Here is a 17,979-nt window from a genome sequence, read left to right as displayed (position 1 = left end):
AAATAAATAAACTACTATTCGTGTAGGACTAATTAATCAAAGATGAAAAATAACTCATAAAACTCATAAATATGAATTTTTTAAATATTGTGTAGCATACCGACTCACACAGTACTGCCACTGCTTTAGCAGTGCTACACGCTCACTCTTATTCCAAGTGACCGCCGGCAGATCTCAGACGGATACAACACACTCACAAGGTCTAGATGTGCTTGGTTCGGATTTAAAATGCGCTATAACTGCTTTTTGGACTACAGCGAGGTGCTGCACGTGTACACATTTTCAAATAGATTTGCGCAAATCCCATCCCAAGCAGCCAGACGCAGATAAAAACACATGAACAGACACGCCCCACAATCCCTATTCTTCATTTATGACCGACCGGCATACTTGCCCGTACAATCACAGGTAGGACTGGGCGATATGACTTTAAAACAATATAACAATTATTTCAAACTTTTGCATCGATTACGATTAAAACAAGATTAATATATACAATATATAAACTAGAAAAGTGTGCTCCTAGGATTACAGGTCTCCGCCAGGCCGGGGTTGCGTACCCAGGGCCCGCATACCCTGGAGGGCAGTCTTAGCCGATTGAAATGGGAAAAATATGTTGATTGTACGACCTGCGGTTCAAGAGTTATAGGACAAAAGGGTGAAGTGGGCTGTGGGCGCCACCATGAGGAGACTTGAACATTTTGGGATTCCTTGGCTTAGTTAGTGGGAATGTGTGTGCAAAGTTTCCCAGCAATCGGGTGCTGCATTCATGTGTGGCATTTTGTGCAAAACGGGCCCCTCCGGCAAACTTTGAAAGCTAATCGGAACAGAATCCGAAAAATCTGATAAGATACATATTGATCACATGGCTAGAGAGATATTTGAGACCAATTTGAGTGAGGACAAAATCGGTAGGAGTAGTAGCAAAAAACTGTTTAGCAAAGAAAACTCAAAATCGCGTTAATATAGTCAGGTGGAAATGGGCATGGCCTAAAAATCGGACAGATCCATCTTGATCACATGGCCAATGTGAAAAGGGTTTTTACTTGGCCTCCAGGGAGTATGTATGCAAAGTTTCGCGCCGATCGGTCCAGCGGTGCCGTTGATTAGCTGCTTAAAGAGGGACACACGGACGGACGGACACACGGACGGACACACACACGGACGGAGGCGAAAACATAGCCTGGCCTGGTGGAGACAAACCTATAATGAAAATAGCAGTTCTACAAGATCACAACGCGTTGCGATTCAACGCAGTGTGAGCTTGTAGGTCAGCAGTTTTCACTATTTGTGTACGCCACCATTGTATGACAAAGTATAATACAGGGTTATGTGGTTAATCAGACAAAATCGATTTATTCAATTATAAAATATCTAGAAGAATTTTGTTGTGTTGATACATAAGGAAAAATAAATAAAAAGCTTCTCAATTATTCAATTAACCTGCATGAACAAGATTAAGTCGGTCGTTGGTTCTAAATATCTGTTTCTACATATTTTTGGTTAATTGCCCAACTCTAATCACAGGGACACACGGCCATTGTCTCTCTCACACACACACACACTATATTTAATAGGAACAGGCCTAGGCGAGGCTGATGCTCTTCTACCCAGTACCCACTGACCCCAGGGAGTCTCAGCCTGTTAGGGCTTTGGGTGAATGATGACATCTCACAACCCCCCCCCCCCCAATCCAACTCTCCACACCACCCTCCCTCTCATCTCCTCCTGATTCCTCCCTTGCTCCCTGATGCTTGTCCGGTCATCCATAGTCTCAACTGTCTGAGCAAGTGCTGACAAAGACACCCTAAAGGACTGTTAGCTTTCTGGGCTCTTCAGATCTCCTTCCTCCATCACCTCCTCCCATCTATACACATCTCAAGACAGCGGACAAACGCATGACATGTAGTCTATATATATACGGTCTTCATATTCCGACCTTGTCCCAGTGATGTGTGGGGTAAGGGAAGAGATGCGGGGGGGGGGGTGTGGAGTGTGTAACGTGACCCCATACTGTCACGGCAGAGTGCTATGATGACCCCCATGGGCTGCACTGGAGCGTGTGCCTCAGCCGGTGGGATCTAGCTACACACACACACACACACACACACATAAAATCTCTAGGAATGGAGATAAAAGAGAATAGAATGTGCATGGAGTGGATCTACGCAGAGCTGCTCAGAGAAGTAGCTTTGATGATGCTGTGATCAAATGAGGTGCTTGATGCTCCTTAGGAGAGAGGAAAATCTGAGGGAAAACAGTCATTAGAGACACGTTGGGCTTCTTCTCAAATTCTATCAGATCAGAGGCTCGTGGCATAAGTAGAGAGCAAAAGGAGGGCAAAATGGCTTTCATGTGAATATGGTGAATTGAGACAAAAATCTTAATTCACCATTTTTACATTGTGGCCATTTTGCTCATACTCAGCGCCAAATTAATATGGTGAATGCAAAGCAAAGAAAAATCACATACTTGATAACAGTAATCACAAAGAATCATGTGTGTGAATAGTACAGAGAGCCCTGAGATATCTATCATGTGTGTGAATAGTACAGAGAGCCCTGAGATATCTAGTTGTGTCCGAGTGTCGACATATTCAGAGTCCTCCTGCACACAGATACACAGGCTATACAGTAGTTGGGCGCACTGTTATAGTGCATTGCAAATATTCAGTTGAATATGTCATTTGTGTCATGTGAAGGGGTCGTGCTACATAGTATTAATTTAGGGACAATACCAGCGGCCTGCATTAATTGTTCACTGTAAAAAATAAATACCCCATTGTGATTAGGAAGAGGGTGAAATGTGTAAGTTATGAGTGTGATTTTATTTGAAATGCACTTGCCTGGCATTGTCAGGAGGAGGAATAGATAGGCTACCATTAGCCCTGTAGTGGGAGTATGCTAGCACATGCATTTGTAATGTTATTCTGTAGGCTGATTTTGCAGGAATTATGACTTGCTTGGTGCGTACACATCCGAAGAGATTAAAGACTGATTTGATTGTCGCTCCCAAACAATAGCGGATCTACAAGATAACAAACAATGCATGAGTGTGAGCTTGTAGATCAGCAATTGTCAGCAAGTGACATGGTCGTACGACAGTAAATTAAGCATGACAAATCATTATCGTACACAGCTGTGACGTTACCCTAGCGAGAATAGATTGTTTTCGAAACTTTACTTATGTTCGGCATTGATCTGCAGATTGAATTTGAAAGTCAAATAATTGGTGTTTCTTTCATTTCCACTCGTACACCCTGTCAATTTCAATGACTTAATTTCCAATAAAACCAGACTTTTGCGTTATTTAACGAGACAATTTCACAAAATCAGCACCACAGGAAAATGTGAAATTAGGCTCTTTTTTTTTACTGGCCCAAACAGGCAAGTAGAAGGTTTACATAGTACTTCCCGGCCAGTGGGCCATTTATAATGTCGATTCCTGTTCCTTGTTAAGAAAATGTTGTCTTCAATTTGGTTTGTATTTTGTGCAATACCCTTTATTATTATTAGCCTACTTAAAAGGAAGGACTATCGCCTCTTGGGTTGTTACTTGTTATGTTGTTTTAAAGAGAAAAATAACGTCCAAAGCCATGCAGTAATTTCTCTGAGTATATACTGTATATACACACACACACACACACACAACAATAGATGGTGGAATTGGCTGCAATGTAAGGGGCACCAGCTAAAATCTTGCCACAGGCACCAAATTGGTCAGGGACTGAGGATTGTAGTTCAGATAACCTATTTTACTTAAAGGGATGATGGATGAGATTAGAAGCATGTGTAGTGATGTCAGGTAAAGCTAGCTCATATGGGTTTAGGGAACTGTAGTGATCTCAGGTAGGGATGCAACAGTTAAGCAAACTAATTAGTTTGATCCAGTGTAAAAAAATATATATAAGCGCAACTCATACACTAATTACACAGCTTTGCCAAACGACTTCCCACCTGCTACACCAAGCACGCACACCATATAATTACTTACTATGCCTCCATCAATATGACATAATGAACACGATGTCAAAAATGCACATAGGGAGCCAGCTCCAACTGGGATTTCATCCCAGTCTTGTTATTTTTAAATAAAAATGTCTGTTCCGTTGATTTTACCATTTGAAAATCCCAATCAGGATCTGCGGATACTGTCCGGATCTTCTTCCTTATTAAAATGGTATAATCAACATGAAGTTGACATTTCGCAGGCAAAGATTTCTTTTTTTGTTGCAGTTGAAAAGGCTTTAGAAATGTGAGAGAAAAACACCTGCCATGGATCACTGGAGAGGATTTTTTTGTTAAAACGTTTTATACACGTTTGAAGGACCATGACAAAGACTTTTAATGTGTGGTAAAACTGAATGTCATGAAACCTTTAAAAACAAAGTTTAACATAGTGTTTTAATGATTAAGAACAAAATTTAAAATATCTAAAGATAAAGCAATTAACAGGTCTATGCACAATATATGGCCAAAGCTGTGAACAAACAATGACAAGTATTGCTGCCGGTATGACAATTGTGCGGTTTCGCAGTTCAAGAGACCCATGAAGCACGTCCGCTAGACTAGAGGACACTTAAGTTATGACATCACTGTTGAATCCTTGGTATCATTGTTCTAGCAGACAGGCATGTCACCCAACACCACCAACCCTACATTTATCCAATTCACCAGTGGGCGGAATTAAAGAGAAGCACGCCGCATTCACAAGGACTAGGAGAGGAAGAATGCAGCAAAACGAAAACAAGCAAAAGCCCCGACAACAAACAAGTAGGGAGAGGGAGGGGGCAGATCAGGCAGAGGGGCAGCATCTAATTTATTGTGTGTGTGTACACACAGATGGTTAACAGTCCCACTTCAGCACAACAAAAGGCTGCACGATCACTTTTCAAGTCTCACAGCTACCAGATGCCCTCGACCAAGGCCTCTCCGATGAACAAACACACTGATGCGTGCGCACACAGAATAAAGATGGGACTACTGACAAGACTATGCCCCGTCCCATCCCCCCTGGGGGGCAAATCTCCTGGCCTATCAGATCACATGCAGGCCACTTGCTTTATCCCCATGACACCCATCGGTGGCAGTGTCCACAGAGAGCCCAAAACCAAAAGCAAATTGGCCACAGGAAAATCTATAAGCACCAACTATAGGTAGATCGGCCATTAGTGCAGCGAGGGGCCTGTAACACTAGAGCTAGGCCTAATGAATTCTCCCAACGAGGGTGAGAAGCAATGATCTTCACCTTCTTTTTCACAGGGGTAGAAAAAGCTAGCAAGATTGCCGCTTAAGCCTTAGGTTTGAACAATGGGGAATAATTGAGTGTCCACACTATAAGTGATTGATTGCCTCTTGGTTTTGGGGCCTTGTTCGCCCCTGGAGAGTGATTGACATCTCATTAGCCAGATGGTAGAACTAAAAGGAGGGCTGGACTGGAGAACAGTCCGATTGGCTGGCTGCAGCTGTGACCTGGGTTGCCAGATCTGCTTATTATAATTTCCCTGCAAGATTTTATTTGAAAATAGCCGATCTACAAGCTCACAACGCGTCGCGACGCGTTGTGAGCTTGTAGATCTGCTATTTTCAAATAGCTGATGTATATGTTAAAGTGCTCATGTGGCCCATAGTCGCTTCTTTTGGGCTGGTTTTCTTAGACCTGGTTGCTTGTTTCTCTCACAGAATCTGGCAACACTGGCTGTGACTTGCATGCCATGCAGCGGTGGTGACGTCTGCCCGGGGCCTTTAGGACAGACAGATTAAAGTCCTGACACTTGAACAGGCAACACCGGAGAGATGGCTTGAGAGATTGTGGTTGGGGAGGGGGGGTAATGCAAGTGAGGGCGTGAACTTGTCGAGTCAGGATAAGCTCGAGTGTGCACTGTCAGACAGGCAGACTTATCCGAAACGTCAATCCACACAATGCCTGAATTAAACATCCGAATGGACATATATATATCTCTGGACCATCTTTCCACAATCCCATCTCCTTACAAAGCAAGAAAGGGAAAAGCCATGCTATAAATACACAGGACTTAATGGAAACAAGGCCTGAAGGCTTATCTGGGTTATCCTTTTAGCATTATTTTTGTCTGTGCCACCGTGCCTTTTTTTGCAAACTGTTAAGTATTCAATCAACGATAAGCTTATTTTACAAAAGGTGGACTTCCTCGACTCGTGACATCACTACTGAATGTTGGGGGCGGGGCAGATTTATCTTTTCCAACATTCATAAAACAGATTTTTTTTACGAGAATGGCAAGATTTAAGATAAATAACTAAATATAACTAAATAAATAAATAATGTGAATTTTCAGGATTTTACATGATCTGTTGTCCAGCCTTGTTGATCCCAGAGCTTTCTCCTTTATTTGCCTCAACGCCAAACACCAAGCCTACAAGCTCACAACGCCCGGGTAAAAAAAAAAACCCTGAAGCAGCAAGCGTTACTACAACCTCATTTTGTTCGATTTGTGCCAATATCTTATCTCCTTGACTAGTGCCGCTCCCCCAGTAATAGAAGACCTCTACAGCATGGCTGTTAGTCAGACAAAGCCCTGGGCCTGTGCCAAACAGCACTTTTCCCCACAAAAAAATTCTACTCTCCTTTCGTCTTCGCTGATCTGAAAGGACACGTAAAAAAAAAAGCAGCACCATGGCGGATCGCATCCTGTACGGGCAGCAGTCTAATCAGAGGAATGTGAAGTGCATTTTCACCACCATTCTGTGTCATTAATTAACCCATTAAGACCGGAGGTTCCGATTCTACAAAATGTCTTCTAAATCCTAACTGTTTTTTGAAAAAAAACACATGTTTCTATGTCAGCGGTTCTCAAACTTTTCATGTCAAGGACCCCAAAATGATATGTATTTGGCCGCGGACCCCCATCTCAAAATATATTGTTCCAGGGACCCCCCAGAAGCAAAGATTTGAGTTACAAATGTTCGCTTGAAAAAAGATATTCAAAGATTTGCAAAAATATTCACGATTTCTCAAAAATAGCAGATCTACAAGCTCGTAGCGCGGCACTCGGTGCCGCGCTATGAGCTTGTAGATCTGCTATTTTTGAATAGAGTAAAAAATGTAAAATAATAAGTGTAAAATAATGCTTTTTAGCTCAAATAAAAAAATGACAGATGCGTTCCAGGTCTCAAATGGGTTAAATACGCTGTTAGGAGAGATATGAGGCCTGGGAATTCCAAAGAAGCACACGCACAAACAATGCTACAGAGTTGGCTATGGAAAGTGGAGGTTCGGTTATAGAGAGGCAGCTAGCAATGTGAGAGAGGGAGCTCACACAGGGTGACAAATGACAATGACAGGCACGAAATTACAACGGGACAAGGAGATCGCACACACCAATCCTCAGTGTTAATTCAACTCTGACAAATGGACCCATAAGGGTCCATTTGATGTCCATTTGTGGTACAGCTCGTTTGGGTACATTTCTGTCAGAGTTAAATGGATCCTGAGGGTTTTCCTGTGGGGACCCGGTCCCATTTCTTTACCCTGAGTCACTGGGGGCTGAGTCACGCTGACAGATAGCCTGAGAGCCACATCAGACAGCGCCTGAGAAATGAGTGAGAACGAGAAGCAGGGCAGGAGGAGTCGGTGGGGGAAACGAGGCCTGGCTGCGGGCCAGAAGCCAACGCCTGACATCACCCAGCCCACTGAGTGTTGTACACGGAGGCAGCGCCGGGATGAGGGGAGGGATGGGAGAATGAGAGGATTAGATATGTGGCTGTGTGATTCGCATGGGAGCTTACGATGCTATTTGAATGACTATAAAACAGCTATGATATTATAATAGCGTGAATCACACTATGCCTTCTGTGCATCATTTGGAATGAGGGTCATATATATTAATTTATTTTTCATCAGGAATGCGTTTAATTTATATTCAAGACGAGGAAGGCAAGATATCGCCGCTAAATTGTGGATGTCTTACCTTTAATTTACACACATTTACATGTCTTTGTATATTTAAGTTATTTTATCTGCCCTGTGCAATCTTTGTTTACAAAGCCTAAAGGGCAAACAAATGTAATTTTATAGATGTTCAATGTCAAAAACACAATTCAAATTGTTAACCGCAATTCTTTGTGTGACAATTATTTGTTAACCCATTAAGACCTGTGGTTTCGATTCTACAAAATATTTAATTCTTTTATTTTTTATTTATATATATATATTCAAAGATTTGCACACATTTTTCAAAAATAGCAGATCTACAAGCTCGTAGCACGGCACTCGGTGCCACTCTATGAGCTTGTATATCTGCTATTTTTGAATAGACTGGATGCTTCAAACGTATGCTGATGAGTCAGGGAGCAGGCCTGTGAAGTGATGTGATGGAGAACGATCTGACGGACAGATCTGCTCACTGCACAGGGATCAGGTGCTCTCTCTCTCTCTCTCTCTCTCTCCCTCTCTCGCCGGGATGGGGCGTGTCCGAGTGTGTGCATGTGTGTGGATGGGGCCAGGGGTTGTGGGAGAACAGGAGGGAGAGGCATATGAATGAGCCAAATGATGGGAGGGGAGCAAACAACTGTTATGCTTGACGATAAATGCATATTATATCCTCCTCCTCCCACATTCTTAACAGCAGTCTACGATGACATTCTGTCTCTCTCGCTCTTATTGCCCATCTTCCCGTTTTTCCCTTCTCAAAACAAAGCCGTCAAACTAGAAACAGAAAAAAAAGAGTCAATTCTGTCGCCTCTCTAATCACGACCCGTTCATCTTTAATCAAAGTGACAGTGACTTCTTCAAAGAAGCCCTGGTTGTAAAACATCCCGCCACCACACACACACACACACACACACCCATCCCTTCATCTCATCTAATTTCCACTCATTGTAGGATAATGGCTCCGGGTTAATAACTACCAGGCACACTCCTTGACGGTGCCAGTGTTTTGGTAGCAGTGGCACCTCAGAGAGAGAGAGAGAGGGGGGGAGTTGGTCCGGCGCAAGGGGAGTTCATCCAGACAAAAACGGAATGGGAGCACACAAAAGGCGGCTTTCCATATACATGGACTTACCTAGCCCCACCCCACACCGCCCACCACAGCGACGGTTTCCACTACAATGAAGTGGGTAGAGTGGTGTGTAAGTGGTACTAAACTGGTGCCTAAAAAGTACCCAGTCTTGGGTAGGTCTGAGCTGGGCTAAAGCTGTGATAAAGCTGATTGGTCGGCTCACAGCTGTGTCTGTCCACTCAGGTCTCTGTAAAATGTAAACACTACGGTAGCAGTGTTGCCATGTCCACTTATTATAAGCGACATTGGGCTTATTTTTCTGTAAAGTTGCTTGTAAATATTGGTAGTACTTTTACTCCACTACAATTATCTGAAAACGTATTAGTTACTAGTTACTAGTTACTTTTCAGATATAAATGATTACATTATAAAACATACATTAACCACTTAAGCCCTATTTTATACCTAGGCTATTTGAAAATAGCCGATCTACAAGCTCACAACGCATCGCATCATTGTAGATCTGCTATTTTCAAACATTTTAGTACTTACTTTTGGTACCTTAAGTACATTTTGATACCAATAGTTTTTGTACTTTTACTCAAGTAATTCCAGACTTTCACTTGTAGAGTGCTTCTACATTGCAGTATTGATACTTTTACTTAAGTAAAACATTTGAGTACTTTTTCCACCACTGCTTGTTTCTAAAATGTAGTTGATTATTTGGGGCTTGTTTCCATATGTTGTTGAAACCAGTGGTTCTTAAACATTTTCATGTCAAGGACCCCCAGATTAATATGTATTTGTCAACATTATATATGTATATATATTTTTTAAATAGCAGATGCACACACTCACAATGCGTAGCATCGCTACGCGTTGTGAGTTTGTAGATCTGCTATTTTCAAATAGCCGTAGATAGTCGCTTCTTTTGGGATTGTTTTCATAGACCTGATTGCTTATTTTTTTCTGCTAAACCTGGCAACAATGAATGTGCGACGATACACGCTAATAATGTTTTTTATATAAGTGATGGCAACGTGTTTAGACACCACACAGGTCTTCCCAACAATAGCGAAGATTAAAGTCAGGGTGAACATGGCCAAATAATAACTTAAGAGCCAAACTAGCTCTGAGGAAGCACGCTAGCATTTAGGCTAACCCTGTAGCCTGAGGCTAAGTTGGTGTGTTAAAGAAAGGGGCGTTGATTTCCTTCGGGAGGGGAGGGGAGGGTGGGGATTTTGCGAGTGGGGACTTTTGTGCAATGGAAACGCAAGACATTTTGAAGCGGTGCGGTGCGGTTCTGGACTGTACTGGACAGTGTCGTGCTTAAGCTGTGATGGAAAAGGGGCTAAAGTAAATAACCGTGACTGCTGTGAATATTCACTCCATCTCTGCGCCCCCTCCTTAACCATTCATAAGCTATAAATTATGAATAGAACTGGGGTTGGAAGAAGAAGAGCGCAGAGGAATGAACTGAACCGCGGAAAACCGGGGCAGCCTTCCAACCGTCCACGCGCCTCGGCAATGGCAAGGTCTGCTGTGCACTCTGCTTAAGTGGCGCTGGCCAATCTCATGCAACATGAACCTCAATTAAGAAAGAAAACATCAGGAAACAGTTCAGACAAGAAGGCAAACTCCCACTCATTTGTCATATGCGCCAGTCAAGAAAACACGCACGCACACGCACACGCACACACACGTTTGAGAGTTGTACCAGAGGGAAGTAGTTCAGAACTTTGCTTCCTCCTCTTGTGATTTATTTTACATGAGAGTATCTGCAAAACCACCTACATGGTGATAAAGTACAGTCAGCGTCCATCTCGAACCCCCTCTGGCTAAGAGAGGTATGGCCAATCAACATCCCTCCGTATTAACTGCCAGCCCTTCACACCAGGCACACCTCACAGAGAACGGTACATAATGAGACGGAGAGGCAGGGAAAGAAAGCAGGCGGCATCGTATTAAGAGTCATTAGCCTACCATTTCACACTCATTAGCACGGCCAAGGACAGAACAGTATCGTCTATTTGTTTTTCCTCACCATCTCACTTAATAGGCCATCTTTTATGCACTGCTCAATTTGCTTTAATTGTTCTGTCCAGTGTCCACAGGGCATTCTGGGACTGTACTGTACCTCCAACAAATAGCTACAGGTTTGTGTGCACGAAAAACTGTAATGGCGTCAACTAGAGGCACGAAGCAAAATTATCAAGTTTTTCGCAGAGACAAATCGATACCAGCTCATGCTGAGAATAATATGATATCTCAAATCAGACCAGCATGCCAAAAACAAAAAAAGAAAAGAAGAATCACCATTCACCTGCAGTGCAGCTAAATAACCTAGGGATAGGAGATGTGCTAAGCCATACTGGCCTGTGTTGTCATGACTACAAACTCATACAAATCTGGTATTTATTCCACCGTTTGTTTCCCCAACTGGGATTTTGGACCACGCATGCAGAGCAGGTGACAGATTTTTTTTTTTTTTTTCACTGATGCTCCTGCACATCGACTGGGAATTGATTTTTGCTGGAGGCAGCAAGGATGACAGCTTGCAGGGAGGTTGTTGACGATAAGACTAGAGAAAGCGAAAAGGGAATGAGAGAGATGGAGGGAAAGAAGTGAGGCAAAATAGGGACAGAGTGGGAGGTAAAAATGAAGAAAGAGATAGAGTCTAACGTGCAGCCAGAAATGAGCTTTACAGTATTTCTCTAAATGACAATATCTCTACATTTACTTATCAGTGTCTGCTACCGTGTTTTCTATTTGATGCTGTTAAAACCACCACCATGCCATAAATAGGCCTAAATGACAAACATTCAGTGATCTGCCATGTCATGCTACCAACAATGACAATGAACGGCCTTCTATTTATTTATGTCCCTTTCAAGGCGAATCTTCAGATACAAAGATGTAATGTAAAGCTTTTGAGCCATAACATCATTTAGCCTAGTATTAGTGAGGGCACACTGTATGATATCATCTTAGTGGCATCAACAAAATGTCCACATCGTGAGAAAAGGTTTCTCGTACGTGTCTCAAAGCCCGGGCAAGCCGTTAGGTGAGCGGAGAGTGAATCGAGTTGACCACATTATTGCAACGTCCAGGTTCAATCCATTCTGGAGAACTGTGCTACATGGCCCTTCCTCTGTTCCCCCCTTTCTCTACCCTATATAAATAACGCAAAAACTGTCTAAAACAAATCACACGCACTGTATAGGGAAAAGGGAATGGCATTGTTTGTTAACAGAACCTCTTAACAGGTTTCATGCATTGAAGCAAGGGGGATGAATTAGTTTTATGAGAAATAGCTGGAGATAGTACCAGTACCAGTACCTTATAGAGAATTGCCAACCCATGTTGTCCTCTTCTGCCAAGTCAAGACATGCGTGGGCTGACGTAGGTCCTAATCTCATCACGCAGCATGACAGGTAGACTCAATTCCACTCACAGTCTGACAAGGTGGATAATGAAGGTTTTCGCCATCGCACAGCGTGACATGTAATGAACGTAATGCGACTGCCAAAATCATGCAGTCTGCACGCGCCATTAGACACGATGCAAGATACACACATTGAATGACAACATCCTATGTGTGTGTGTGTTGAACTTATGTGCATCAGGTCAGCGCTTAATGCAAATAGGTTTTCTAAGTATGAAAAACCTAATTGGTCACTGCCTATCATTCCCTCCATCAGTGATTTGCACACATACACTGTAGACTAGACACCCAGCGTAGAACAGCCAGACACAAACCTCAACAGGTGCAGGACAGCTGTTCCAAATGTTTTCTTCTTTTTAAATCATTGGGTACAAATACACCTTTTGAATGTGGCTCGTTCTAACCATCTTCATTCAGAAACCATTGCTGTATCATGCGCAGTCAGCTAATCACAGTTCTTTTTGTGGAGTGACAGACAGTGCAGGAAACAATTACATTTTACACTGATTTAAATCTATGTCGGTGTGCCAGCCCTTGCAATATGATCCATGATAATTATGAACCAAAACAGAAATTTAAATAATGTCATACTTGGTGGTAATTAAAATAAGAACTAGGTCAGGTCACTATTAAATACATGCTGTTATTACACTAGAGCAATTCAATGACGGCAAGGATAGCTGGGCCCCAATAGCAAAAGATTTGTATGAGGCCTTTTCACATGCATGGGCCACAAGTGCGTTGAAATGCTGGGATGCTCTGCTCTCTCTTCCTGAAAGCAACAAGGCTTGGGGATTATGTTAGTTAGGAAGCCTGGGGGCTTGGTGTTCATGCAGCATGCCATGGGGTAGGTGAGGCACGGACAGGACAGGAGGCAGCAGAGAAACGTCACCAAACTAAACCCTGACTGTTAATTTAACTCAGTCCTAAAAGGAAAACTTCATGAAATGATGTTGCCAAACACATTAACGTTATCGGACATATGGAATGTAACCCTTATAACATGAGAACGTGTTTGACATCATTTCACGATGTCAAAATCTTTCGGAGAAATACACCAAAGACATAGGGTATTTTTTGCCACACTGTAATTTTGATCTCACATCCCCACAATGGGATTTATGTTGAAAATCTGCACGGTTTCCCCTTTAACTCTTTAACTGCCAAAAACGGGAATTCCCGTCCGATGGCTCTATGGCTATCATGGACACGGACGGAAATGACGAAAATATATATTTTTTTAAATTAAAATAATGTTGTTGTTTTTTTAATTCTTTCGATTTTTTTTTTATCTCAAAGGAACTAGGAGATAACGCTATCCCAAAAAATGCTGCTCCATTCACTTCAATGTTAAAAAACAAACGGAGGAAAAATTCACCTTTTTCCTGGCACTGGGACGACAGTCTGAAATAAGTGTGGCAATGAAAGAGTTAAGAGTGTAATAATGGACCCTTATAAAGTCAAATCAAAGTAAATTTCACACTTTATTGTTTTGCTGTGTACCATATCACTGCCATATTCCTTCCATTAGCAGTCTTCAAAAGCTTTAGCCAGACATAATCCTTGGGTAGAGGTCGAACTGTTCCAATGTAGTCAGTAATGGATTGTAAATGTTTGCCAGGATGGAAACAAAAGACACCGTCACTTTTAAGAGTATTTCATTATTCTACCCCCCGGGAATTGTGAACGAATGCCATGTCAGCCTGACCTACAGAACATTGTTGTTTCATTGGGCAGCTGTCCAGGATGGGACATACTGAAACGATCCATATGCTAAAGGGAGTTTCCCCATCGCCACTCCAGAAAATCAAATCAAACCAAAAATTTAACAAAAAGTTGTGGGGTCCAGGCAGGGATGTCATAACAGGACCATGTGGATGATTTGACCTTGAGCCAAGACAATGATCACCCTTATTCAGCTTACAATGAAAGAGACCTTCAAACCTTTGTCACATGCTGATGAATTTGCCTACCTCTATTGCTTTGTCCTGTTTGCATAACAGATGGCCACAAAGTTCCACGAATCAAGACGACAAACAAGACAGCAGTGTTTGGTCGGGGCAGAAACAGTGCTGAAACAGTGAGTCTTTCAAACAGACCACAGTCCAGAAGAGACTGGGGACAATGAACCCAAATTCCTCTCACTAGCCACACGGTAATACAAAGACAGAAAGGAAGCATGTCCCTGATTCAACTGGCCAGGCCCAGCAGTGAGAGACAAAAGCTAATAGCCTTGGCCTACGTGAGAGCAGAGGACGGAAGCATGTTGAAATGAAAATGTCTAACAGGTCCTCAATAATGAAAACTACATATGGTGGTGCAGCATAATCTAATACAGGAATTTCTAATGCAGAAAAGGTGGGGTTGCATATTTGGTCCATTTCAGTTTTCTGGTTTCTATCTTCAATCTACCTGGCTAGAATAAACAGAGAGCTTAGTCTATTATATGGGAGGGGTGGGCATAGGCCTGTCACAATTATTACATAATCGTCTAATCGCAATTATTCTATATAGTCGCAATTATTTTTGCATAATCGTCAAAATCGTCATAATCAATTCCATGTTAAAAAATGTCATATATTTTCAAAAAATGTCAAAAATAGTGGAAATAGACGATAAGCTCGCGTTTTGAGCTTATAGATCGTCTATTTCCACTATTAATGTTTATTTTTAAGTACAAAGTAATTAAATATGTGTTATTTGTCATATCTGCCGTGTGCAACTTTTGTTTACGAAAGCTAAAAGCCAAACAGAAATGTCATTTTTATTCATAATGTTCCATTAATTTTCAACGACAGAAACGCAATTAAATCGTTAATCGCAAATATTTGAGTGATAATTAATCGTCAGCTTAAAATTTGTAATCGTGACAGCCCTAGGTGGGCAGAGTGATCCGGTGCATGTGGTATTTGCTGGATTTTCTGAGCCATTCTCTGCAGGCTCCTGGGCTTGCTGAGCTGCTGTAGACTTGGCCAGTTGGTTACCTCTGGGAGAGATGTTCCCATTGTGCACGCAGCGGGCTTCAAAAGGATGAGTGCGTTAATTACTTTAGAAAGAGGACTCGGAGACAATGGGGCAAAAAGCAATGTTAATCATGATTGTACAGAGGAAGAGGGCGCGCATTCAGTTAAATGCCAAGCCTAGTCACCGAAATACACAGTACAAAAAAAGAAAAGGTCATTGACCATCCTGCCTGAGCTATGTGCTTTCACGACCCCCCGACACACACTGTGTGGTCAAGTACACACTATGGTTCTGGACATACTGTTCACAATTGCTCCTTATTCCCATCCATTTTGCCAGCTGTAACAATCAAACACATCAGAGACAAGAACAGGACCTGTTAGTTCCACTAAAAATGAAATATCTAGTGCTCAAACTAATGAAGGCAATGGAGCTGAGGAACACAAAGTGGAAGAGCAAGAGGGAGAGAAAGCAAGCTGCTATTTGGTATACTTATCCATATTCTACTTATATTCAGTGCAAGGATGGAAAGTTATATATCAACTCACCAGTAGCGTCCGTGCCGCGTCATTCTGATGCACCTATTCCATCACAACAAAATAAAAATGTATGACACGCATGTAAGATGTGCTGGCTGGGATGGCCAATCAAAGCTCAGCAAAACAACGACAAAAATGGCTGTGCAAACAAAGCTCACATTGTGATTTACAAATCTGTCCGATATTTCTGAATTATCACACAGTAGATCCTCAGTGTTCATTTGTGTTTTTTTTTACTCTTGCAACAATACAAATGTAAACATTTACAAATGTAAACATTTGTACATACTCAAAGTTAACACTCAGGATTTTATAGTTCAGGCAAGGTAGAAAATACTAAAATGCATAATGTGACCACCAGGGGTAGATTGAAGCTGATGAAAAGCACACAGACACTGAATTTTACTTGAAATAAAGACTGCAGCATCGCCCTACAGGGCTGACAGACAGCATGGTGTGGATATTGGATAGCATAATGAGGCGGGAGAGGGAGAGTGTGGGATTAGAGCATCAAGAATTGGAAACCAAGGAAGGGTCAAGGCAGGGCTGACGCCCAAGCAGCATCCCGACTTGGGAAGATGCCAGGGAAGCACCACAACATTAACGTGGCCTCTACACCAGGGGTCTTCAACGGGGGGTCCTCTGAGATACTATAGGGGGGCCACCAAATCTTTGTGTGATAGGATTATTATTTTTCTTTTTTACAATAACCACTTGAACCCCAGCATCCCTATTCTGAGGAGAACTTTAGCCAAAAACAGCAGATCTACAAGCTCACAACGCCTCTATTTTCGGCAAAAAGGTTTGGTGTAGAAGGGAAAAAAAGAGCATATTAAGTATTGAGTGAAAGGTCAAGTTTACTAAGCATTGACGGTCCAGGGGGTTAAATGTCTGAAAATCCAAATTAACATGAACCCAACATACACTGATGACAGTACTGTCAAACAAGTCTATGAAGCCATCTATGAAATCTATGAAATAGTTTAACCTGCAACACAATCTTATACAAAATGTAGTGGGGAGGGGGGGTCCCTGCTTCATCTCTCTCAGCTAGGGGGTCCTTGGCCTGGAAAACGTTGAAGACCCCTACTCTACACAATGTGTGTGCCCAGAGTCAGTGTGCTGCTACTAGGACTGGGACACAATGGGTGACATTAGGGTAACGTTAGCCTGATGTGGTGGTCAGCACTTACACAAGCTAAGATCGGGTACCCAGCTATAACTAATAGACTGGCTTCCAACACGAAATAACTGGTTCATTGAGCTCAGCCAAAGTTAGCAAGCAGAAGACAGCCGAGGTAGTCGTTGTTTTAGCTATTTTAGAAAATGACCCAACAACTGAGGCTCTGACACCCACACAGTCTCACACACACACACACACGGCTGACTAGCTATACCGGCAAATCTCTAACCACCAGCAAGTCCTACAACACAGTCAATGGGCTCTATGCACAGCAGCCATATTATCACTTCCTTCACAGGTGTTACCAATGCTACGAATGAAGGCTCTGTTCCATTTCAGTGTAGCACAGTGGTTCTCAGATTTTTCAATTTCCACGAGCCCAATAACTATGAGAGTTACACACCCGTAAAGGGCCATTTGGGAGTGTTTCCAGTGAGCCAACATGCACAATATCAGCACCCTGACTCTGTTTGACCAGAATGGAACAGAGCCTTCATTAGTAGCATTGGTAACACCTGTGAATGTCGTACAATACGGCTGCTGTGCATAGAGCCAATCAGCCTAAACTGGAACGTATGTGTGAGACTTGGTTTACTGGTTGTGTGTACGTCCTTCAACGTGGGGTGTCGTCATGTTTGTGCAACAACAACCCCGTTTTTTTTTGTGTGTGTGTAACATGACATCATTCATCATAACAGTTCCTGTCTGGTGTGGGTTTTTTTTTTTTTTAAGTCGTTGGTTTTTTTTTGTTACCTTTCGTCTCCTGGTCTCAGCAGTGCCACTCCAGACAAAGCATTGGTAAATGACCCGTAGATTTTGTTTCCAATTATCCACCTTATAGCCGTTCACATGGGAACACCCGGCCGGA

The 17,979-nt window shown here is 42.4% G+C and overlaps 1 protein-coding gene across 3 annotated transcripts in view; it reads right to left on the bottom strand.

The window, feature by feature from the left end:
* LOC308099064 (ubiquitin carboxyl-terminal hydrolase 22) overlaps nucleotides 1-17,979 on the bottom strand; it is a gene marked incomplete at its 3' end in the record, with an annotated part of 57,427 nt that overhangs the window by 39,074 nt on the left and 374 nt on the right. For 2 of the 3 annotated variants that reach the window (XM_080447632.1, XM_080447633.1), the window contains exon 1: nucleotides 17,865-17,979. This exon is cut by the window's right edge and continues 374 nt beyond it. In XM_080447632.1, coding sequence (XP_080303758.1) covers nucleotides 17,865-17,979 — 115 coding nt within the window. Of the gene's footprint in view, nucleotides 1-15,937; nucleotides 15,971-17,864 lie in introns of all 3 variants that reach the window. The other variant, XM_080447631.1, reaches the window with a different exon arrangement.

The sequence above is a fragment of the Gymnoscopelus braueri genome (assembly GCF_963280865.1).
Source record: "Gymnoscopelus braueri genome assembly, chromosome: 13".
NCBI classification, from domain to species: domain Eukaryota; kingdom Metazoa; phylum Chordata; class Actinopteri; order Myctophiformes; family Myctophidae; genus Gymnoscopelus; species Gymnoscopelus braueri.
Note: the sequence above shows the minus strand (reverse complement) of the source record. Positions and strands in the feature narration are given on the sequence as shown.